The following is an 18145-nucleotide window of genomic DNA, read 5'->3' on the forward strand; positions in this document are numbered from 1 at the left end:
GGTAAGATCCTCTTTGGACACACTTTTTGGTCCTTTGCACAAGGGACCAAAGGTATGCATTTCAGTGTCAAAATCACTTTTGCCTCATGTTATTGGCCATGGAGTTATCATACCTGCTAGAGTACAGTGGATTATGGTTATGGAGGAGGGACTAAAGCTCGGTATCTTGAATATCTATGCACCTAATGTACGGGGAGAGAAGGTGGCCCTCTGGGGCATCATTAGAGAATTGCTACCCGTGGCTGATCATTGGATTATTGGAGGAGACTTGAACATGGTTGAGGAGCCATTGGACAAAAAGTGTGGCCGTGAGGGTAGAACACACCCCTTGGAGAGAGCCTCTTGGGACAGATTTATACTTTGCTTCTATGGCAAGGATTGTTGGACAGAGGATGATTTCCAAAGGAGGCCTAACTCTTTATCTTACTCATGGCATAACCATAGAGGCGGGGATGGATGCATCTTTGCACGGTTAGATAGATTTTATGTGGATGACTGGGACCTGGATAGAGGAGGCTCTATTGCCATCTTGCGAAGTACTACCAAATGAGATCGTTGCCTGGTTGTCTTGTGCGTCAGGGAACCTGGGAGCCAGAAGGGTGTATCCCGTGTCCGCATCCCAGATTCTCTATCAGGATGCAAAGACCTTCCTAGAGGTTCGAGAGATTTGGAGGCTTTGTGATCATCTTGACCCTGGGAGAGGCTTGCTTTGGCCCTCGAGAGGACTAGCCAGCACTATCATTCTCTTGGCTTGGCCAAGAAAGAAGGGGCTCTGGGCAAGGAGCGAGCTATGAAATGCAGGTTGGCTACGCTTGAGAGGGAACACGAGAAGCATCATGCATCCTCTTGGATCCCAGACCTGTTGTTTAGTGTTAGAGCTGAGTTACAGGTGGCCATGGATAGGCAAGATGAGTGTGCATTTCATGCTAATCAGGCATTTTGGACATGGGTGGGTGGCAGATGCAACAAACTGTTTTTCTCAGCACATGGAACTATGCACAATAGGGACAATTCGAAATTCTTGGAGGATTCTCATGGAGAATTTCAAACTGATTCAAATAAGGTGAGGATTATTGCCTCAGATTTTTATTATACCTTGCTTTCTGCAGAGGCCACTTTTTGGATAGAGATGTTGCACAACAGAAAGTCTGGGTGCGCATTCCCAAGCTTATTATAGATGATATGTGTGTCTCTTTGGATGCCCCGTTTTCGAAGGATGAGCTGAGATAACATCTTTTCATTATGGGAAGCTGTGGAGTAGACTAAATCTAGCCAACCACCCCTTTCCATTCTTTTGCTAGACTTTGAAAAATCTTATGATAGAGTGAATTGGGACTTCTTTGAAGGCACGATGGCAATTATTATTTTTAAAGGTCTACCATAACATCCATATAGGATTTTTATTAAGACAACCATTTGATTTGGGTTTCTCCCAGGAGTGGATCAAAGGGGTAGGGAGGCCCACAACACAGTTTTAGCCTAGGGGGGCATGGTGAGCACTTTTAGATCTCGCGTTCCATGAGGCAGGGATGCCTCTTAGCTCCATTACTTTACCTGATAGTATCGGAGGCTCTGAGGAGGTTTCTCAGAGTTACCCCAAGGTCTTGGGCCTCAAGCTCCCTCTTCCCACCACAGAGGAGTTACTCGACTCTGAGTTAGCAGTGATATTGCTATGTTTTTGGAGGCTTTGCAGGGATGCCTCTGTGCTTTCCACATTGCTTCAGAGATGTTTTGTTTGGCAAAAAGTGCCTCCATTAATTGGCACAAATCAGTGGAATTTTGGATTAGTGACTCTCCGCAGACAGTTTGGGGTTTGGATGTGGGGTTTACTTGGATTGAGAGAGGATGCAGTACCAAATACCTTGACATCTCGCCTGCACAATGGTTCGTCCCTCTGCTCATGAGCATGAAAAGCAAACTTGAACATTGGAGTAGCAAGAAGCTTGATTTGGCCTCTAAAGCCTTGGTAGCTAACCAAGTACTGCTAGCAACTGCTTTGTTTGTCACATCGTGCTGGGTTTTTCATAAGGGATGTATTGGACAGCTTCGTCGGCTCATTCGGAACTTCCCTTGGTCAAGATTAGATGGCACTGGACACACCAAGGCGAGAGTGGCTTGGGATACATCATTGACCCAGAGGTGCAGTGTAAGGGTTTACTTTGTAAGCTGGTAGTCACGGGTGTTCTTCCCAGCACTGAGCTTTGGAAGGACTTTCTTGTGTAGTAGACTACAAGGTGCATTCTGATTAGGGGAGGTGATTGGATTTAGAGCCCATGTTTTATCTTCTCGGATGTAGAGCATGGACCACCTTCTTCGCTCTTGGTGAGATCTCTTCTGCGAGCCTAGGATTGCATGAGGAGCTTCTTGGTTCATATTTCTTGTTGGTCAGTTGAGGAGGCTTACAGGGAACCCATTGTGTGGAATGACTTGATTTTGGATAAATTTGGGAGACCTCTTGGAGCATCCATGCATATCCAGTGGGTTGCCTAGGCGACTCTTCTCCCCTCAATGTTGGATTCGAAAAGGTTCATGAGTCTTCACGGAGGATGAGATAATGCTTCGCACCCAACACCTAAGACACACTAGGCAAAGGATTACATAGATGAATGTAGCCATACATACCATTTTGTACTTTTTTTTCATACTTAATAGAAATCTCTTTTCCCAAAAAACAAAAAATGTTCAAGACTCTTTGGGTCCCCCCCTTCCCAATACGATAGTTTCTCCAAGGGAGTGTAGCAAAGACCCACCAACTGACCTGCATGATTATATTTACTGATTATAATTTTCTTTAGTCTTGATTGTCCTCATTTGTCATCACCTGTTACCTATGTACATCTTTTCTTGCTGCTGAGATACATTATTTTCAATGGCTTTTCTCTAAAGCTAATGAACAATGTAATTTTGTTGGATTTCAGGGTATGTTTGTGTCAGGGGCTTCGATCGTCATACACGTGCTCCCAAGCCCCTTGTGTGCAGATTACATTTCCCGATAAGCAGGCAGAAAAGCAAGAAAACTGCAAAAGCAGAGAAGTGAAGGAAATTTATATTTGCAGTTTGGAATACATGTTATGTATCGAAACGAAAATGGCAAAAGCAAGGCCAAGGGTGCAAATATATGGTATATGGAAAGCTTGGAAAAAATGTTTTTGACACACCTTGTGTGTGGAAACTTTTGTTCCAAGCTAATATACATAAAGATGTAATGGCATGGACAAGCAGGTGTCACCTCCTAGATATTGACTGCACTCCTGCTCCAAATGTGGACAGTCTGTGTAAGGCCAATTTGTTTTAAGTAAACTGCTCTACTTCAGGGTGCTCTTTTTTTCCTTCAAGAATTCATATTTTTTGTATGTTCATATTTCCAATTGCCACTGCCATGCATCGCCATCGGGTTAGTACCGAGAATCGAATCTGGGACCTCTACACAAAGCACAAACACCCAGCATGGACTAAATTCATTCTTTTGGGCACTCTTAAGATAAAATGTTTTTTTCGATCGACTACTCCCTTCAACTTGTTCAATTTAGAAGATATCACCTGTGGAGCTTATGTGGAATGCCAAAGCTTTTGCCTATTTGTTCTGATTTAGGAACCATCTTACTGATTTTCAACAAGATCTAGCTGCCTTTCTCCGAAACTTTGAACAATTCCATAGAGGTGGCGGCATTCCGGTAGAACTGGCTGCTATATCGAACTTTCCAGTTAAGGTCGGAATTTACATGTTGAAGCCCACTTAAGTTGAGGAGAAGCCAAAGCCAAAGGCAACAAGACTAACTAGTAGCGTTTTTTTGTCCTAGTGACTAACAATTGTACACTTTATTTTTTAAAAGAAAGGAAACTTCTATTAATATCATACAAAGGGAGATTTCAAACCAAAAAGTAGGGAAATTTCAGCCAACCAGGGGCAATATGCTCCTTTAAAATTGCCATAAAAATCTGTAGGAGTGGAGGAGAATTAAATACCATGGTTCCACACTCATAAATCTGCTGCACTTTGCCTGTGCAGCTCTAGAAGATCCTTGTATGGGGGCCCAGGTGGCAATTGTACAGAGAGCTTCGTAGAGTTACAATTTGTAACTCTCATCGTTTTCCTTGGGGATATATCAGAAGTGTCCGCGGACAAGTGCCTGGACGCTCCAGCAGTCAATCTTGAAGGTCCATGTAACAAGTCCCGATGCTTATCAATTCAGACTATGCAAAGCCAGGTGCCTACTGGCATGCCCAGTCACGCCCAAAATCAGAGGCAAGGCGTTCCCTCCCAGAAGGTAACGAGCACATAGAGACCAATCAATTCAGACTATACAAAGCCGGGCGGCTGCTGGCATGCCCAGTCATGGGGGTAAGGCGTTCGCCCCCCCCCCCCCCCCCCCCCCTCCCCAAACCTTCGGGAAGGAGGTGCTCTGATTGGCCTTTGTGATGTGCTCATTACCTTCTGGACAAAGGTAATGTTGAGGCAGCACAACCCACCCCCCCACCAAAACCTCCCCCTTTACCCAGAAGAAAGGTAACGAGCATCACAGGCCAATTGGAGCACCTCCATCTCGGTAATGTTGTGCAAGTGGATAATTGCAGGGGGCAGATGCACATTTTACCTCCCTCTTCTCTCAAACCCATGGTGATGATGTCCATGTTGACGATCATGTCTTATGGTCCTCGATTGCCATCACACCTGATAACTATCTGCCCCTCACAGGGGCAATGCAGACCTATGATAGGTGCCGAACTAGTTTGGTGCCATGTTTTCTGCCTCTTTACAATGTGAGTGGTCTCATGGATTTGCAGGGCCTTGGTGGCATCTTTCCTTGCGATAGGAGGAGGAATCAGCTTCACCCTACAATTACGGATGGTCCCATGGATATTTTGCTCATGCAGGAGCATAAGCTTGATGCTGGCTAGTGAACTAGATCTAGCAAGCTTTTATTTGGGCACACACTTTTTGGTCCATTGGAGATGGAACTAAAGGTGGAGTATGTATCTCAGCGACAGCTGCAAATATTCCTTATATGATTGGTCATGGAGTTATTATCCTTGCCAGAGCACAAAGTGGATCATGCTTATGTAGGGTGGATTGAAAATTGGTGTGTTGAATGTGTAGGCTCCTAACCTCAGAGGAGAAAATTCTTTTTTGGAATTCCATTATCGACTCTCCTCCTAAGGCAGATCATTGGATTGTTGCAGGTGACTTCAACATGGTTGAGCAACCTGCGTATAAGAAGGGGGGACATGAAGGCATCATTCACCCCCTTGAAAGAGCATCCTGGGAAATATTTATCTTTTCCTTTCATGGTGGGGATTGTTGGCTAGAGGATGACTTCCATAGGAAGCTTGACTCACTCCTCTTTTCTTGGAGTTATTGCAAGAGTGGTTCAGGTTGCATTTATGCTCACTTGGACCACTATCATATTGACGATTGGGAGAACTTGATAGAGGTGGCACTATCTTCAATTTCCTACTCACCTTGAAGTCAGACCATTGTCGTGTAGTTTTGTGCATCAAAGATTTGGGGAGCTAGAACTCTCCTCCTTGAGTATGCATACCCAAGTTTTTTACTCAAATGCAGAGTTATCATGGTAGGTGATGGATGTTTGGAGAGCTTGTGATGCTTTTTACTCTATGAAAAGAGTTGCTCTTGCCTTAGAGAGTGTCATTGATCTTTATCACAATGGACCCTAGCCAAGAGGAAAGAGATCTTGCATAGAGAGAGAGCCATCAGGCATAGATTGTGCGCTTTATAGAGGGAACTTTGAGAAACACCCTAATGTCCACTAGATCTCAGATGCATTATGCACCATTAGGGTTGAGTTGCAGGACTCTTTTGAGCACCGTGCATAGTTTTGTTATCATGCATAGGAGTCATCTTGGATTTAGATGTGAGGTAGATGTAATTGGCATTTCTTTCCTTCCCATGGCCTCTCCCATAACGGGGAATGCATAAGACAACTATTGAACACGCAAGGAGTGCTTGCTCCACTCAAGGCCTTACAAGAGCCGTCGAGCTCCTCCATTGGTCGCCACCGAGCTCCTTTGTCCTTTCTTGCCATGATCCATTGTTCATCACTGTCGAGATCCAATATGACAGAGTTCTTCCTTATCAACTTCCACCGCCACTCCTTGGTGCATGACCATCTTAGCCTATGCACATATCATTGTAATATCTTTATTTTAGTCTTTCCCAAGGTGAGTTGTATATTGGCTAGATTGTATGATCCTCTTAGATCTTCTTCCCCCTTCTCGAGGATGGAGATATGATTCTTTTTTTTTTCATAATGGTTGGTTGATTAGATTACAAAAATGTAATACAAAGCAAAGGTCGCATGACCAGCTATACAAACATTTACATAGAGGCCGTCAGATTGCACACACTAAAAGGCCACATGAGGCATGCCCACCGTACAAAGAGCATGTAACCAAGGGTTAGCTTGCGTCCTGATGATCACGTGTGCATTGATCAAAGAAGAAACTTGCCAAACCAATAGACCACAAACATGTTGGACATGACCTTTCACCCTTGATTGTGAATCAAAGATGAAAGTGTTTCGCATGAGCCAATTATGCCAAAGACCCAACCATTGAAAGAAAACAAAGACCTCATATTGCTGACTGTTCCCCCTTGGTTGATCATGTCCAAATACCCACTGCTTGGGTGACAAAGTGTGTCCAATCACCATTTGCCACACTGAAGAGATGAACTCCCATATCTGGCGAGCCACCGAGCAAGAAATAAACCTGTGTAGACTAGATTTTGGACAAGTCTGGCAGAAGAAATAGTTGCCATTCGAAAGTCTCGAAGTTGAAGGGCAGTGGCCAAAGGCAAGCCCCCAACCATGACTCACCAATTAAACACTTTCCCTTGAAAAGGAAGCTTGGAATGCCAACCACAGAATAGGATGTGCTTCCACCAAGAGGCCGTTTTCTTAACATTCCATACTTTATTAGCTTTTTCTGCAAGCCATCTCTTCTCTTGGGCCAAAAGATGATATACAACATTAGCAGAAGCCTTCAACAGCTTGGTGTTGCGACCATCCCATGCATGAGAAGAACCCATCCTAGGAAGGCGTCCCAGAGAGACTACACTTGTTGCTGCAGCTGCAACCAAATACACTTGTAACCTTGGGGCACACAAAATCTATGATGAGCACGGTGGAGTGAGAACATTCACAGTCGTTTGGGCAACAAAGTATCAGACATCCTCACAACACCTAGTCTTGCCATATGATTGAATTGTCGTCTACAATTATTCTTCTCTGGCCAAGTAATCACACGAGAGGTGGCCAACACCTCTGCAAGCAGGGAGTTCTCATTTCGACGAGAATCTAGAGGTCTCCAAGGAGTGAACCGTAACACCTCTCGCCATGATTTAACCAAATGATCCACCAGAGGAGAAGCAAATACATGCATAGATTGTGAAGCATTTAGAAGAACATCCCACCAAGATGCAAAAATTTGGGTCTTCCCATGCACAATACCCACATCCTCCAAAAATGCAACAGCCATGTCTATCCATGGCTGGGAATCAACACACACAGCCTAACGTAAAGTTCACCTACGGGCAAGAAGGTGTACCCAAACATCCAACAGAGCTGCCCCTCCCAATCTCTTCGGGGTGGTAATATGCTTCCATGAAACCCAAGTCAACCCTGGATTAGTGGGGTGTGCATTAGGACTTGTTTGGGGTCTTCTTGGGCCCTTTAATTTGCCCCAAGCCTAATGACAGTCATTAAGGAATGGTGCAATGGGAGAAGGCCATGTGGAGAAAAATGTTGGGTTTCCCTGCCCCTAATATGTAGGGGTCAAACTTGAATCATACGTTTTTTTTTTAAAGAAATTGGGCTGAAAATGCAAAATCTTTCAATAAAATCAGATTTCCCACCTTTTTTTAATAAAGACAGCTCAAACTGGCATAAATGACCCCACCTCAAAAAGTGGGCTAGGGCCAGAAACGCCCCCCCATCATTATCCCTCATTTAAAGCTACTTTTCCCTCTCCCCACTCCCTCTTCCTCTCTCTAAAACTAGCAATTCGGTTTTGAGTCTCTCTCTAACTAAAAGAATCTTTTTTGGCCTCCTCCCTCCCCATTCTGCCTTCCCCTTCCCTCCTAAAGTTAGATCTATCTTTCTGTGCCTTCTTGGCTATGGAAAGCTTGGAAAACAGTCCACTTTTTTCCCCATCAAGTCCATCCTCTCTTGCTTGCACACATTCTTCACTCTCCTCTTGCTAGCTTATACACATTCTTGACTCCTCTTGCCAGCTTATATGCTCTGCTAGCATTAGGTTGCAGAGATCTTCTTGGCTATGGAAAGCTTGGAAAACAGTCCTTTCTTCCCCATCAAGTCCATCCTCTCTTGCTTGCACACATTCTTCACTCTCCTCTTGCTAGCTTATACACATTCTTGACTCCTCTTGCCAGCTTATATGCTCTGCTAGCATTAGGTTGCAGAGATCTTCTCACACACCTACAACTTCATAGCATTTAGCTTAGTCGGTTAGCCAAGCACAATGAGTCGCCGACCTCGTTCAAGGGTGGAGTCCTTTAGCAGCAGCAACGAACAAGACGACACTGGCTTGTGGGTTACAAGCACCTTTGCAAAAGGAATGTGGGTGACGATGCGTCCAAGCACAAGGGGAGCCCACAAAGTCTCTCGCAGATACATAGGGTTAAAGTCACACCATTGGAAGGGTCGCATAGTGGATCTCAAGCAGGGGGCTGACGGAAGCAAGCAGGTGATGATCCAACACGTCTACAAGGCATCGCAACTCCGTGTTGACAATGCCAATCACAAACGCTTTCCTGCAAATTGTAAGTTTTATTTGTGCTTCTTGTTTTATGGGCTGCACTGAGACATGCTAATATCATTTCATGTTACGGAAGCTTGATTTTTTCAAGTGTGTTCTTGTAATGTTCTGTGCAGACATCTTTCCGTCGACATTTGTGGAATGGGAGCCTTTAGAGGCCCTTTCTGGAACCTTTGAGGCGCATCACTTTGAAATCGGCAAGCTACTATATACTGGTTGTTCAACATCAGAGCTTTTAGAGCGCTCAGTTTTCTTCTTTCATGCAGAGTATATTGTACCCACGTCAAGAGATGGTTCTGGGACTCTACGGAGGCTCCCTACACCAAGTCTCATGGACCATGATTGGCCAAAGCCCGACAATACTTTGGTTGCACTAACCAGACGTCGGATTGAGATTGATGTGTGCAATGCAATGAAGTGCACCTATGGGTCACATCGTGCGACTCTCACGTTCTTCATGCCTTTACATTTGTTTGTGTTTTTGTTCAAGGAGGCTGATGTTCACCGGACTCCTACAATGTGGATTGCAAAGGGAGGCACAGTAATGAGTGCCTTTTTGCCACCTTCGTGGGATTTGAAGGTTATTCAACATCAGGGTGACAAGATAAAGTGCATGGTGGTGTCGGAGAAGATGGTCGTTCGGTACCAGCTTAAAAAGCAACAACTCTCTATTATCTTTCCTTACAGACGTTGGAAGCTGACTGGAGGCGAATGGCAAGCACTCGATTCGGACATCAACGATGCAGAACAGCTTGATGTACATGTTAGCACGCAAGCTGATGTGTGGGATATCGTAGTAAATGCTGATTGGAATATGGCGAACCTAAGGGAGTACTTAGGCCTTAGGTTTGCACTGAAAGGTGACTTTTCATTTGTGATTGATAACACACCTCTACGTAAGAGGAAAGAGGCATCTTACTTTTGTAAAAGCATTCCCTTCCCCAGATGTATCCATATCAAGCAAGCTATGTAACAGATTTTGAGAGATTAATTCAAAACAATTTTGGCTACTCGCAATTTGCGTTCAATTTTGTGCACTTTTAAGTTTTGTCGCGTGTTTTTATTTTTTTGGAGGTTTTAAGTGAGTTTTTAAACATAAAAAAATTTTTAAAGACCTCTTTATAAGTCACTTTTGGCCACTTTGAGTTCATCTCCTCACTCTCGGCATCTTTGCGGTCCCCTCGCCTTCTTCGCTACTCAAGCATGGCCACCCCCGCCCAAGCTCTCCTATCTCAATTGCACAAGCTTGACCTCGATCACTTGATCGAGAAGCTTGCACCCATCTTTCAGACATCTATTGACATGGAAGGCACCGCCGAACTCCATAATGACGTGTTTGGGGCGTTCACTAGCTACATGGACACATACATGGCTGAATATTGTGTCAACTTTGAAGACGAGGAGGGAACTTGGGTGCCTGTGGATCTTATCAAGCATACCTACAAAGCGGACAAAAATTTCAGGTTTAGGCTTGCAAGATTCCTCAAAGGCCTTAGTAGCGCATATCTAAGGGAGGAGGAAGAAGATAACCTCGTAGGTCTTGGAATGGGCAACATTGGCACAAGTTTTTTGAGGTGGGACATGACTCTTGCCCTCCTGATCTTAGAGGGAACAGAGAAAAGCAAGGGAAAGAGGAAGGCCACTCCTCCAAAGAAAGCCACACCTTATCTCTTGATCAAGGAAGCTGACCCAAAGGAAGAGATTGTCACCCCAGTGCAAGAAGCATCTCTTGCACTTGTGACTCTGGCGGAAGAGCCGCAAGCTGAGGCTGTGAAACGGGACATCGAAGGGGACGATGTCATGGATGAAGTTCCAGAGCTCGAAGTGCGAACTCTACACCCCATCATAGTAGAAGGTGTAGAGTTCTTATTTTTGGATGACATCGCCCATGTCCTTGGGCTACACCAGGATGAAACTCTCTCAGTCATTGCTATGTACGCGGGCATGCGAGACACACAACAGCCGTCCAAAGATGATGACATCCACATTGACTTCAGTTCCGCAGATGTCACAAAGGTGCTTGCGCTCCCGGAAAATCATGTCTCAATAGAGTCCCTTGTGGCAGAGACTCTTGTACAAATATCCCAGTGCAAGGATTTCTACGAGAGTGTGCCAGAAACTAGCTTTGCCCCTCACAAGCCGCTTGCCATTTCGGATTCTGTCAGCCTCGGGAGCATCAATATTAGTGATGCAGACCTTGCGGATCATGATGATGCCACTGAGGTAGTACACCCAATTTCTTCCCTTCTTAATTTGTAATTTTTTGAAGTCAACTCATTCTTGTATCTACTTTGTAGACCGCAAGAGAAATGGACTGGTTCGCAAGCCGAAAGGGTGGAGCACGAAAGGAGGTGGAGGGGAAAGATGCTGCGCTATGGCACTACATCCCAAGCTTCAATGCCGAGATGCTTCGCGTAATTCACAACGACTTTTCAAATGATGCGCAAGCTGAATTTTTGAAGTGCAGAGCCCTAAGCGCCGTCCTGTCTGAAGCCCCTATAGCCCAAAATGCCCATAAATGTATTCTTGTAAATAGGGAAGCAGCTATCTATAGCTTTGGTGATAAAGGTGCAGGGTCTTTCCTAGGATTTTGTGGCCTTAGCCTTGGACAAGGCATCACTAATGCCAAAGAGATAGCCGAACGCATTGGTGACAAACCATCAGTAAAGACTCTCACCCACGAGGCTTTCACCAAGCTCATCAAGCGAGTTGGCTAGATCCAATGTAATCATTTGCCTTCTGTGAAAATCAAACAATTAATGACATCAAGATGTTTTTCGAGCTGATTTTAAGTTTTATCTTCTTGATGTGTTTATATGTTGTTGTCGTGTCCTGTCATGATGTTTCAATCAATTTTTGTGAACGCTCGTCTGTGAAAATCAAACAATTAATGACATCAAGATGTTTTTCGAGCTGATTTTAAGTTTTATTTTCTTGATGTGTTTATATGTTGTTGTCGTGTCCTGTTATGATGTTTCAATCAATTTTTGCGAACGCTCGTCTGCCACCGCCCGTCCGACTTTGGCTCGACTCGACGGGCCAATTTCTCCCGCGTATGGCCCCAGAAGGGTATATCAGCTGTGCGGGGTGCGCCGGGGCCGAGGGGGGGGGCCGGTGGTCGCTCCGTGGAGCCTGTGTGCCACGGAGCGACTTTTGGCTGTTTGACCTGGCTGTGCGGGGTGCGCCGGGGCCGAGGGGGGGGGCCGGTGGTCGCTCCGTGGAGCCTGTGTGCCACGGAGCGACTTTTGGCTGTTTGACCTGGGGGTGCGCCGGGGCCGGGGGGGGGGGCCGGTGGTCGCTCCGTGGAGCCTGTGTGCCACGGAGCGACTTTTGGCTGTTTGACCAGGTCAAACAGCCAAAAGTCGCTCCGTGGCACACAGGCTCCACGGAGCGACCACCGGCCCCCCCCCTCGGCCCCGGCGCACCCCGCACAGCCAGGTCAAACAGCCAAAAGTCGCTCCGTGGCACACAGGCTCCACGGAGCGACCACCGGCCCCCCCCCTCGGCCCCGGCGCACCCCGCACAGCTGATATACCCTTCTGGGGCCATACGCGGGAGAAATTGGCCCGTCGAGTCGAGCCAAAGTCGGACGGGCGGTGGCAGACGAGCGTTCACATGAGGTCGAATGTACATAGCGACAACAATTACATGCAAAAGACTACAATTACCTTGACAAGACAACAATCACTTGCAATAGAAAATAACTTTTTTGAAAATAGACATGGTTTTTCATTAATCAAATTGAGATTACAAAACACGGTTTGTTGCATTACAAGGCTTCCCCTATCTAGTGAAAGAGAGCTTCCTCTCCACGGATACGCCTAGCTAGATGAAGATCAGATGGCTTCAAAGTGACACGTTTTGCATGCACCATGCACAAAACCGCGTCTTGGAAAAGCGAAACCAAAATATCCTCGGCACCTTGTTGCAGAGCGCCTAGTGCCGCCGCTTGCACACGATTGACATCCCGGTGTTGGTCGTGGATAATCTCTTTGACGAGACGCCCAAAAGGTGCCTTTGGAATAATTGGTGTGCAGGTCTTTTGATATTTGCGAATTTCTCTAAGGGCAACTGTCCCTGGTCTCCACCTTTGCTTCTTCTGCGTTGTTGGGGGCGGTGGTGCTTGCGCGTGGCGAGTCCAAGCTGGCGTGTCATTTTTAAACTTCTGTCGCTGCTCTTGGAAGTTATCGGAAGGGATTTTTGAGCGTTTAGGAATGGTTTTCCCCTTCTTAGCCTTTGCAGGTGTTGGAGTTTTCTTTGTCTTTGCAGATGGAGTCTTCGGAGCTGCTCGCTGCTCTGCCTCCTTCCTTACTCGCTCCTCTTCATCTTTCCTGTCTTTTTCCTCACGAAGCCTCCGTGTGTTTGCTGCCCTGGCTTCTCGTTCAAGCTTCTGTCTCTTATTTTCTACTTCCTCAGCTGAGAGTTTTCTCTTTCCTTTACCAAGTGCACGAGCCAAGACTCTGTCTAGCATTGCATTGACAATCCTATTGCTCGGCAGGTGCTCCCTTTCTACTGTGTCTTCATTTCTCCTCTTTGTATATTCTGCTCGAAGACTTTGTATGGCCGCTTCCAAAATTGTGTCATCTTCGTATCCGGCCATTCGCAGGTCAGCAACAAATCCGTGAGCTTTTCTGTTAAGCCAATCCTCCTCCGCAGCAAAGAATGCTATTCTTCTCTTGTTGCTTGCGGCGGCCTGAGCTTCTTCTACAGCCTTCTTATCTGCCTTCGCCTTCCTAACTGCCTCGTCTTCTTCCTCCTTCTTGGCAGCCTCATCCTCCTGTGCTTTCTTTGCTGCCTCGTCCTCTTGAGTTCTGACCGTCTCTTCGGCTTCTTTTCTTGCTCTCTCAGCTGCCTCCATGTCCTCTGCTTCTTTGTGTAATCTCTTCGCTTCTTGGGCTTCTTGGGCCTCTTGGGCCTCTCGCTCAAGCCTCACACGCTCAGCTTCCAGATCCACTTGGGCTTGTGGGTAAATGTTTGGGATTGCAGTTCTATGTGCCACCGGTAAGGGCCCAAGGTCTTTGAAAATGTCATCCTGCGTATTGGAGGGAGGATCATTTGGGGGCTCCATGTGCGTGAGATATTACTGCACGAGCGAGAGAGAGAGAGAGAGAGAGCGCGCGAGAGAGTCAAGGGGAGAGGAAGAGAGAGAGCTCACAAGTCAAGACTTTTAAAAATGACTATAAAACTCATTGATATTTATAGGAGGCCAAAATTACAAAAAAGTCAATTTACAAAATGAACGCGCCAAAAAGTGGCGAACAAGAATTATTGGGTGGGTAACCACACACGGCCATTTCTTAGTCGACCACTGTGCCATTGCCTCACTCTTTCACGTGCCATTGACGCATTGCACCCTTCTCTTTCGCCTTGCACCTAACACCTTCATGATTTTGCGCCTCAAAGACAAATTTCCGGCTCGCTTTTGGGCCTTTCTCCCAGTAAGTGCACGGTAAAACCAATTGAACATTTCCTGAAACGCATTGCTGCGAACCTTGCCACCACCATGACCCGTGTTCTTAAAATAGGCCGCCTTGGCTTGGTAATGTGATCGTTCCATGCCTTGGTTGCTCCAGAGTGCAAGAGACCCATATTCATCTAGAAAGAAGGAACTGTGCGCATAGAGAATATGCATGTAGTGTGTTATATGAGTTTCCCCCCAAGCATCGATCATTTCTTCTGTGAATCTGTCAATCGAAGTCTTGAATGTAGCTATCTCTGCTTCATCAAGATACGGGCGCTCAAGAAGCCTCATCATCTCATCACAAGCTTCCCACACATGTGCACGCTTCAATCCTAGTGTCGCCTCATTGCCTCGATAGGTTGTTACATCACAAATCTGCTTCCATAATTCAAAATGTGTATGGCTTTGAGCCTCACCATAGTTTGAGAGCAGGTGTCTTGCTTTTGCACCACCCATACATATCTTATTAGGGTTATCTTGGGTACTTGATGGGTTTTTGCGATCCTTAGAGAGGGTGACAGCACCTGCGTGAAGCCCCACGGATGATAAAACAACTTCAAGCTCTTGGATGCCCTGTTTTCGCCGTGACTCTGGCTCCATGTTCCAAGCATAATTGATGTGGAGCATCAACAATTTGTCCAAAATTCTAAGTCTTGCGTGCAAGGTACACACATGTACTCGCGACAGTGGAATTGAAAGAATAGGGTTCCAAGTAGCATCCTCCTCTGCGCGAGATGGTGCCTTGCTTTGATTGCAGCTCATAATTCCATTGAGCCAGACGTGCATACCCTTCCCTTTTTGTAATTGATTTGAGCCCTTTGCACTTGCCTGCTTACGACCTTTCACCTTGGTTGCTTGTTTGGCCTTCCCCACTGCGACACTTGGCATCCTTGGATGACAACAAAAGATGCATGGAAACAAAGTGTTAGCACCGCTTTTAGTTCCCAACATGCATTTGAGGGTCTTGAGATCACCACCAAGGTGCCACTCTATTTCAAAGTGACCAGTGCCAGGCACATGCAAGACTTCACCATTTGATTGCCTGTGTATCACTCCTTGAATACCTGTACGGGTGAAGTACCACCTCAGACTGTCATGGTCCTCGTGCGGAAGGGTCCATGCCGCCTGCCACCATATGTTCTTCTCAGACTGCACTCCAAAGTAATCTTGCTTGCGTCGCTTTGTGTGCAAGTTATTCTCCGCATCACCTGTTTCATCTTCGCCGTCTAAGCTCTTTCGCTTCAATGCCCTGCTCATGAGTGTCAGACTTGTACGTTCCACCCTTTGGCCCTTTACAACCTGACATTCATCCAATTTGAGGACAAATATAGCCTTTCCATCCGTCTCCTCTAATGTCATATCATAAAACTGAATCATAGCTCGTTGAAGCGCCTCCACCTCGACGTAAACATTGTTAAACTTGTTGTAAGCAAAATCTTTTGAATTTGACATTGGCATGCTACCATCCACCCATCTGTAGCCGCCTAGCAAGTCGGCAATATTGTTGTTTGCTGACTTCCTTGCCATAACTATACTGTATGGTGTTGGAAGTATAGATCGTGTCATTCCTTTGCCTCGTAGACGTGCTGTGATGCAAGTATACAAAGCCCTGTATCCCTTATCACTGATACCTGCTGTGTCGCACACAGTGAGCATGTCAATGGGACTGACAATCTGCTCGAATTCCTTGAGAAAATACTTTTGAATCCTGTCACGCAACGCACCATTTACTGGATTGGTTATCATATTGATTACTTTCTGCTCTGGAATAATGTGCTCAAGGATAGACTCCTCAGTATTGGAACAACCTAATATTGCTTTAGCACATTCCCTGGACATCACATAGTTCAGAGTCAATGACATAACTATATGAAAAAGGAATGTAATGCTAGTTTTGAAGCTGTGATTACCTTGTTTGACGCACACGTCGCTTGCGAGCCCTCCCATCTTTGGAAAGAAGACTCAGAGGCTTGCGCTTTCGCTGCCTTGCATTATATCCCACGGGGAGGTGAGTGAAATGATCGACACGTCGGCGAAGGTTCCGAGTTGAGTTTCGAAGACGGAGATAGTTCTCTATAGCTCGATCCCTCCTTTCCACACCTTTATCAAGCTTCATCTTCTGCTCTGCATCCTCCTTCTCTAGATCCTTGACTCGAGCCAGCATATGTTCTTTTGTGGCCATGAAAGTTGACGCACATTCTTCCTTTTCTGCCTTGCATAATTTTAGAAGCTTCCTGAGGTGATTTTGATTTGAGAGTTCCTGCAAGTACAAAGAATAGAGCCTCTGACAGTACCCTAAGAAACCATTATAACCATCACCCAAGAAGCGTACGACCTGCGTGATATTACGAAAAGGGGGAGGTGCACCAGTCTGTGGATCAAGGGGATAAATGCTTCCATCAGTCCAAAGATCAATGGCTTTTGCACCTTGAAGTCGTAGCACCTCAGCAGGAATACATCCCTTCGTTCGATTACTTCGCATTGTGGCATACTCCTCGTCTAAGTCCACGTGCAAGCGAAACTTTGATTGCTTGTTGGTGATGTCCCGTAGAGCCATTGTACCTAGCAAATGGAGATGGAGATGTAGATGGATACAGAGATGGAAATCTGGATGGTGATGGAGATGGAGATGTAGATGGATACAGAGATGGAAATGTGGATGGTGATGGAGATGATGGAGATGGAGGATGGAGGTGGAGGATGGAAATGTGGATGGTGATGGAGGAGATGAAGATGGAGATGGTGATGGAGATGGAGGTGGAGGAGATGCAGATGGATATAGAGAAATGGAGGCCTTGAGGAGATAGATATGGAGAGCTTGCTAGTGATGGAGATGGAGAGCTTCAGCTTGCAAGGATGTGTAGATCTGTACCTTCACAGGAGGGGATGGTGAGCTCTTCCATGAGAGCTGGTGGAGAGGATGATAGATATGGAGAGCTTGCTAGTGATGGAGATGGAGAGCTTCAGCTTGCAAGGATGTGTAGATCTGTACCTTCACAAGAGGGGATGGTGAGCTCTTCCATGAGAGCTGGTGGAGAGGATGATGGAGTAGGAGGTCCAGATCTGCAGGCCATGGCTCCTAGAGAGAGAAAAAGAAGCCCTTACCCAAGTAAAACACCCTAAACGCGTTTTAGAGAGAGAGTGTAGAGAGAGAGTGGGATCTGCAGCACCTCCAAAAAGGGAGGGAACAAAGTGACGAAAATTTTCAAACATTCTTTGTGAAAGGTACTTCACTACAAGACAAAAAGGCATTTAGGTCCATATTCCTTCCCAAGGACAGAAGATCTAATGATTAGATTACCTTTAGGCCTATTTTCTTTTTTGTAGAAAAGGAAAAATGCATTTTCAGGCCTAGGCCACTAGCTTGGTCAAAGCTTGATTAGCATTTTAAGCATTTCACTAAGTGTCCAAATAAAAGGGCCCAAGAAAACCCCAAACAAGTCCTAATGAAACAGCCATGCCTAAGACTTTCGAGACCAGTGCCACTTTTAGTGGGGTGTGAAACAGCCATGCCTAAGACTTCCAGTACACAAACTTATTCCCAATACAATTTGAGATCCATTCTAAAAGTTGTTTGTTGGTGACATCCACCTTGATAGGATAGCGCAAGTGACGTACAATGGTCCCACGCAGCACAACAAGACCTTGCCAACCAAGCTCCTGTAAATCTCTCTCCATGCAACTAAGAAGGGCTGACTTCTGGGTATTTATATACAACCTAGAAGCTTTCACAAACAAAGACCAAGCTGCCATTGCCCTCTCAATGTTGGCTTTGTTGGCTTTAAGAAAGCATAAATGTATCATCAGCCAGTACTTGACTCCCACCAATTGCTAACCCGAAGGAAAAGTTAGCCCAACCACCTCCCCCTCCTGAGCCAATTGAGTAAG

The 18145-nt window shown here is 45.9% G+C and overlaps 2 protein-coding genes across 7 annotated transcripts in view; one reads left to right on the top strand and one right to left on the bottom strand.

Annotated features, from left to right (window-relative positions):
* The window catches only part of LOC147641200 (DNA glycosylase/AP lyase ROS1-like), a 92908-nt gene extending 89557 nt beyond the window's left edge, over positions 1–3351 (top strand). For all 6 annotated transcript variants that reach the window (XM_086818995.1, XM_086818986.1, XM_086819004.1 and 3 more), the window contains one exon: positions 2919–3351. In XM_086818995.1, the coding sequence (XP_086675121.1) occupies positions 2919–3037 (119 nt within the window). In that variant the 3' untranslated portion in view covers positions 3038–3351. The remainder of the gene's footprint in view (positions 1–2918) is intronic.
* Positions 3352–6832: 3481 nt separating this feature from the next.
* On the bottom strand, positions 6833–16421 carry LOC147641201 (uncharacterized). Its single transcript, XM_086811910.1, has 3 exons — positions 16168–16421; positions 15793–16088; positions 6833–7089 (listed from the first exon to the last, which is right to left on the bottom strand). Exons 1-3 carry the CDS (start codon positions 16419–16421, stop codon positions 6833–6835), a joined length of 807 nt encoding a protein of 268 aa, XP_086668036.1.
* Positions 16422–18145: the final 1724 nt, after the last annotated feature.

Source organism: Cibotium barometz, chromosome 2, assembly GCF_041138505.1.
Source record: "Cibotium barometz isolate CiBa-2024 chromosome 2, ASM4113850v1, whole genome shotgun sequence".
In the NCBI taxonomy this organism is placed as follows: domain Eukaryota; kingdom Viridiplantae; phylum Streptophyta; class Polypodiopsida; order Cyatheales; family Cibotiaceae; genus Cibotium; species Cibotium barometz.

Bases quoted from the DNA above. Each gene is read 5' to 3' on its own strand.
- LOC147641201 (XM_086811910.1), bottom strand. From the start codon at position 16,421: ATGCTGGCTCGAGTCAAGGATCTAGAGAAGGAGGATGCAGAGCAGAAG. The intron at 16,089-16,167 runs GTAATCACAGCT...TGTGATGTCCAG, and splicing joins CGACGTGTGCGTCAAACAAG to GGAATGTGCTAAAGCAATAT. The intron at 7,090-15,792 runs GTATAGTTATGG...ATTTGGTTGCAG, and splicing joins TATACTTCCAACACCATACA to CTGCAGCAACAAGTGTAGTC.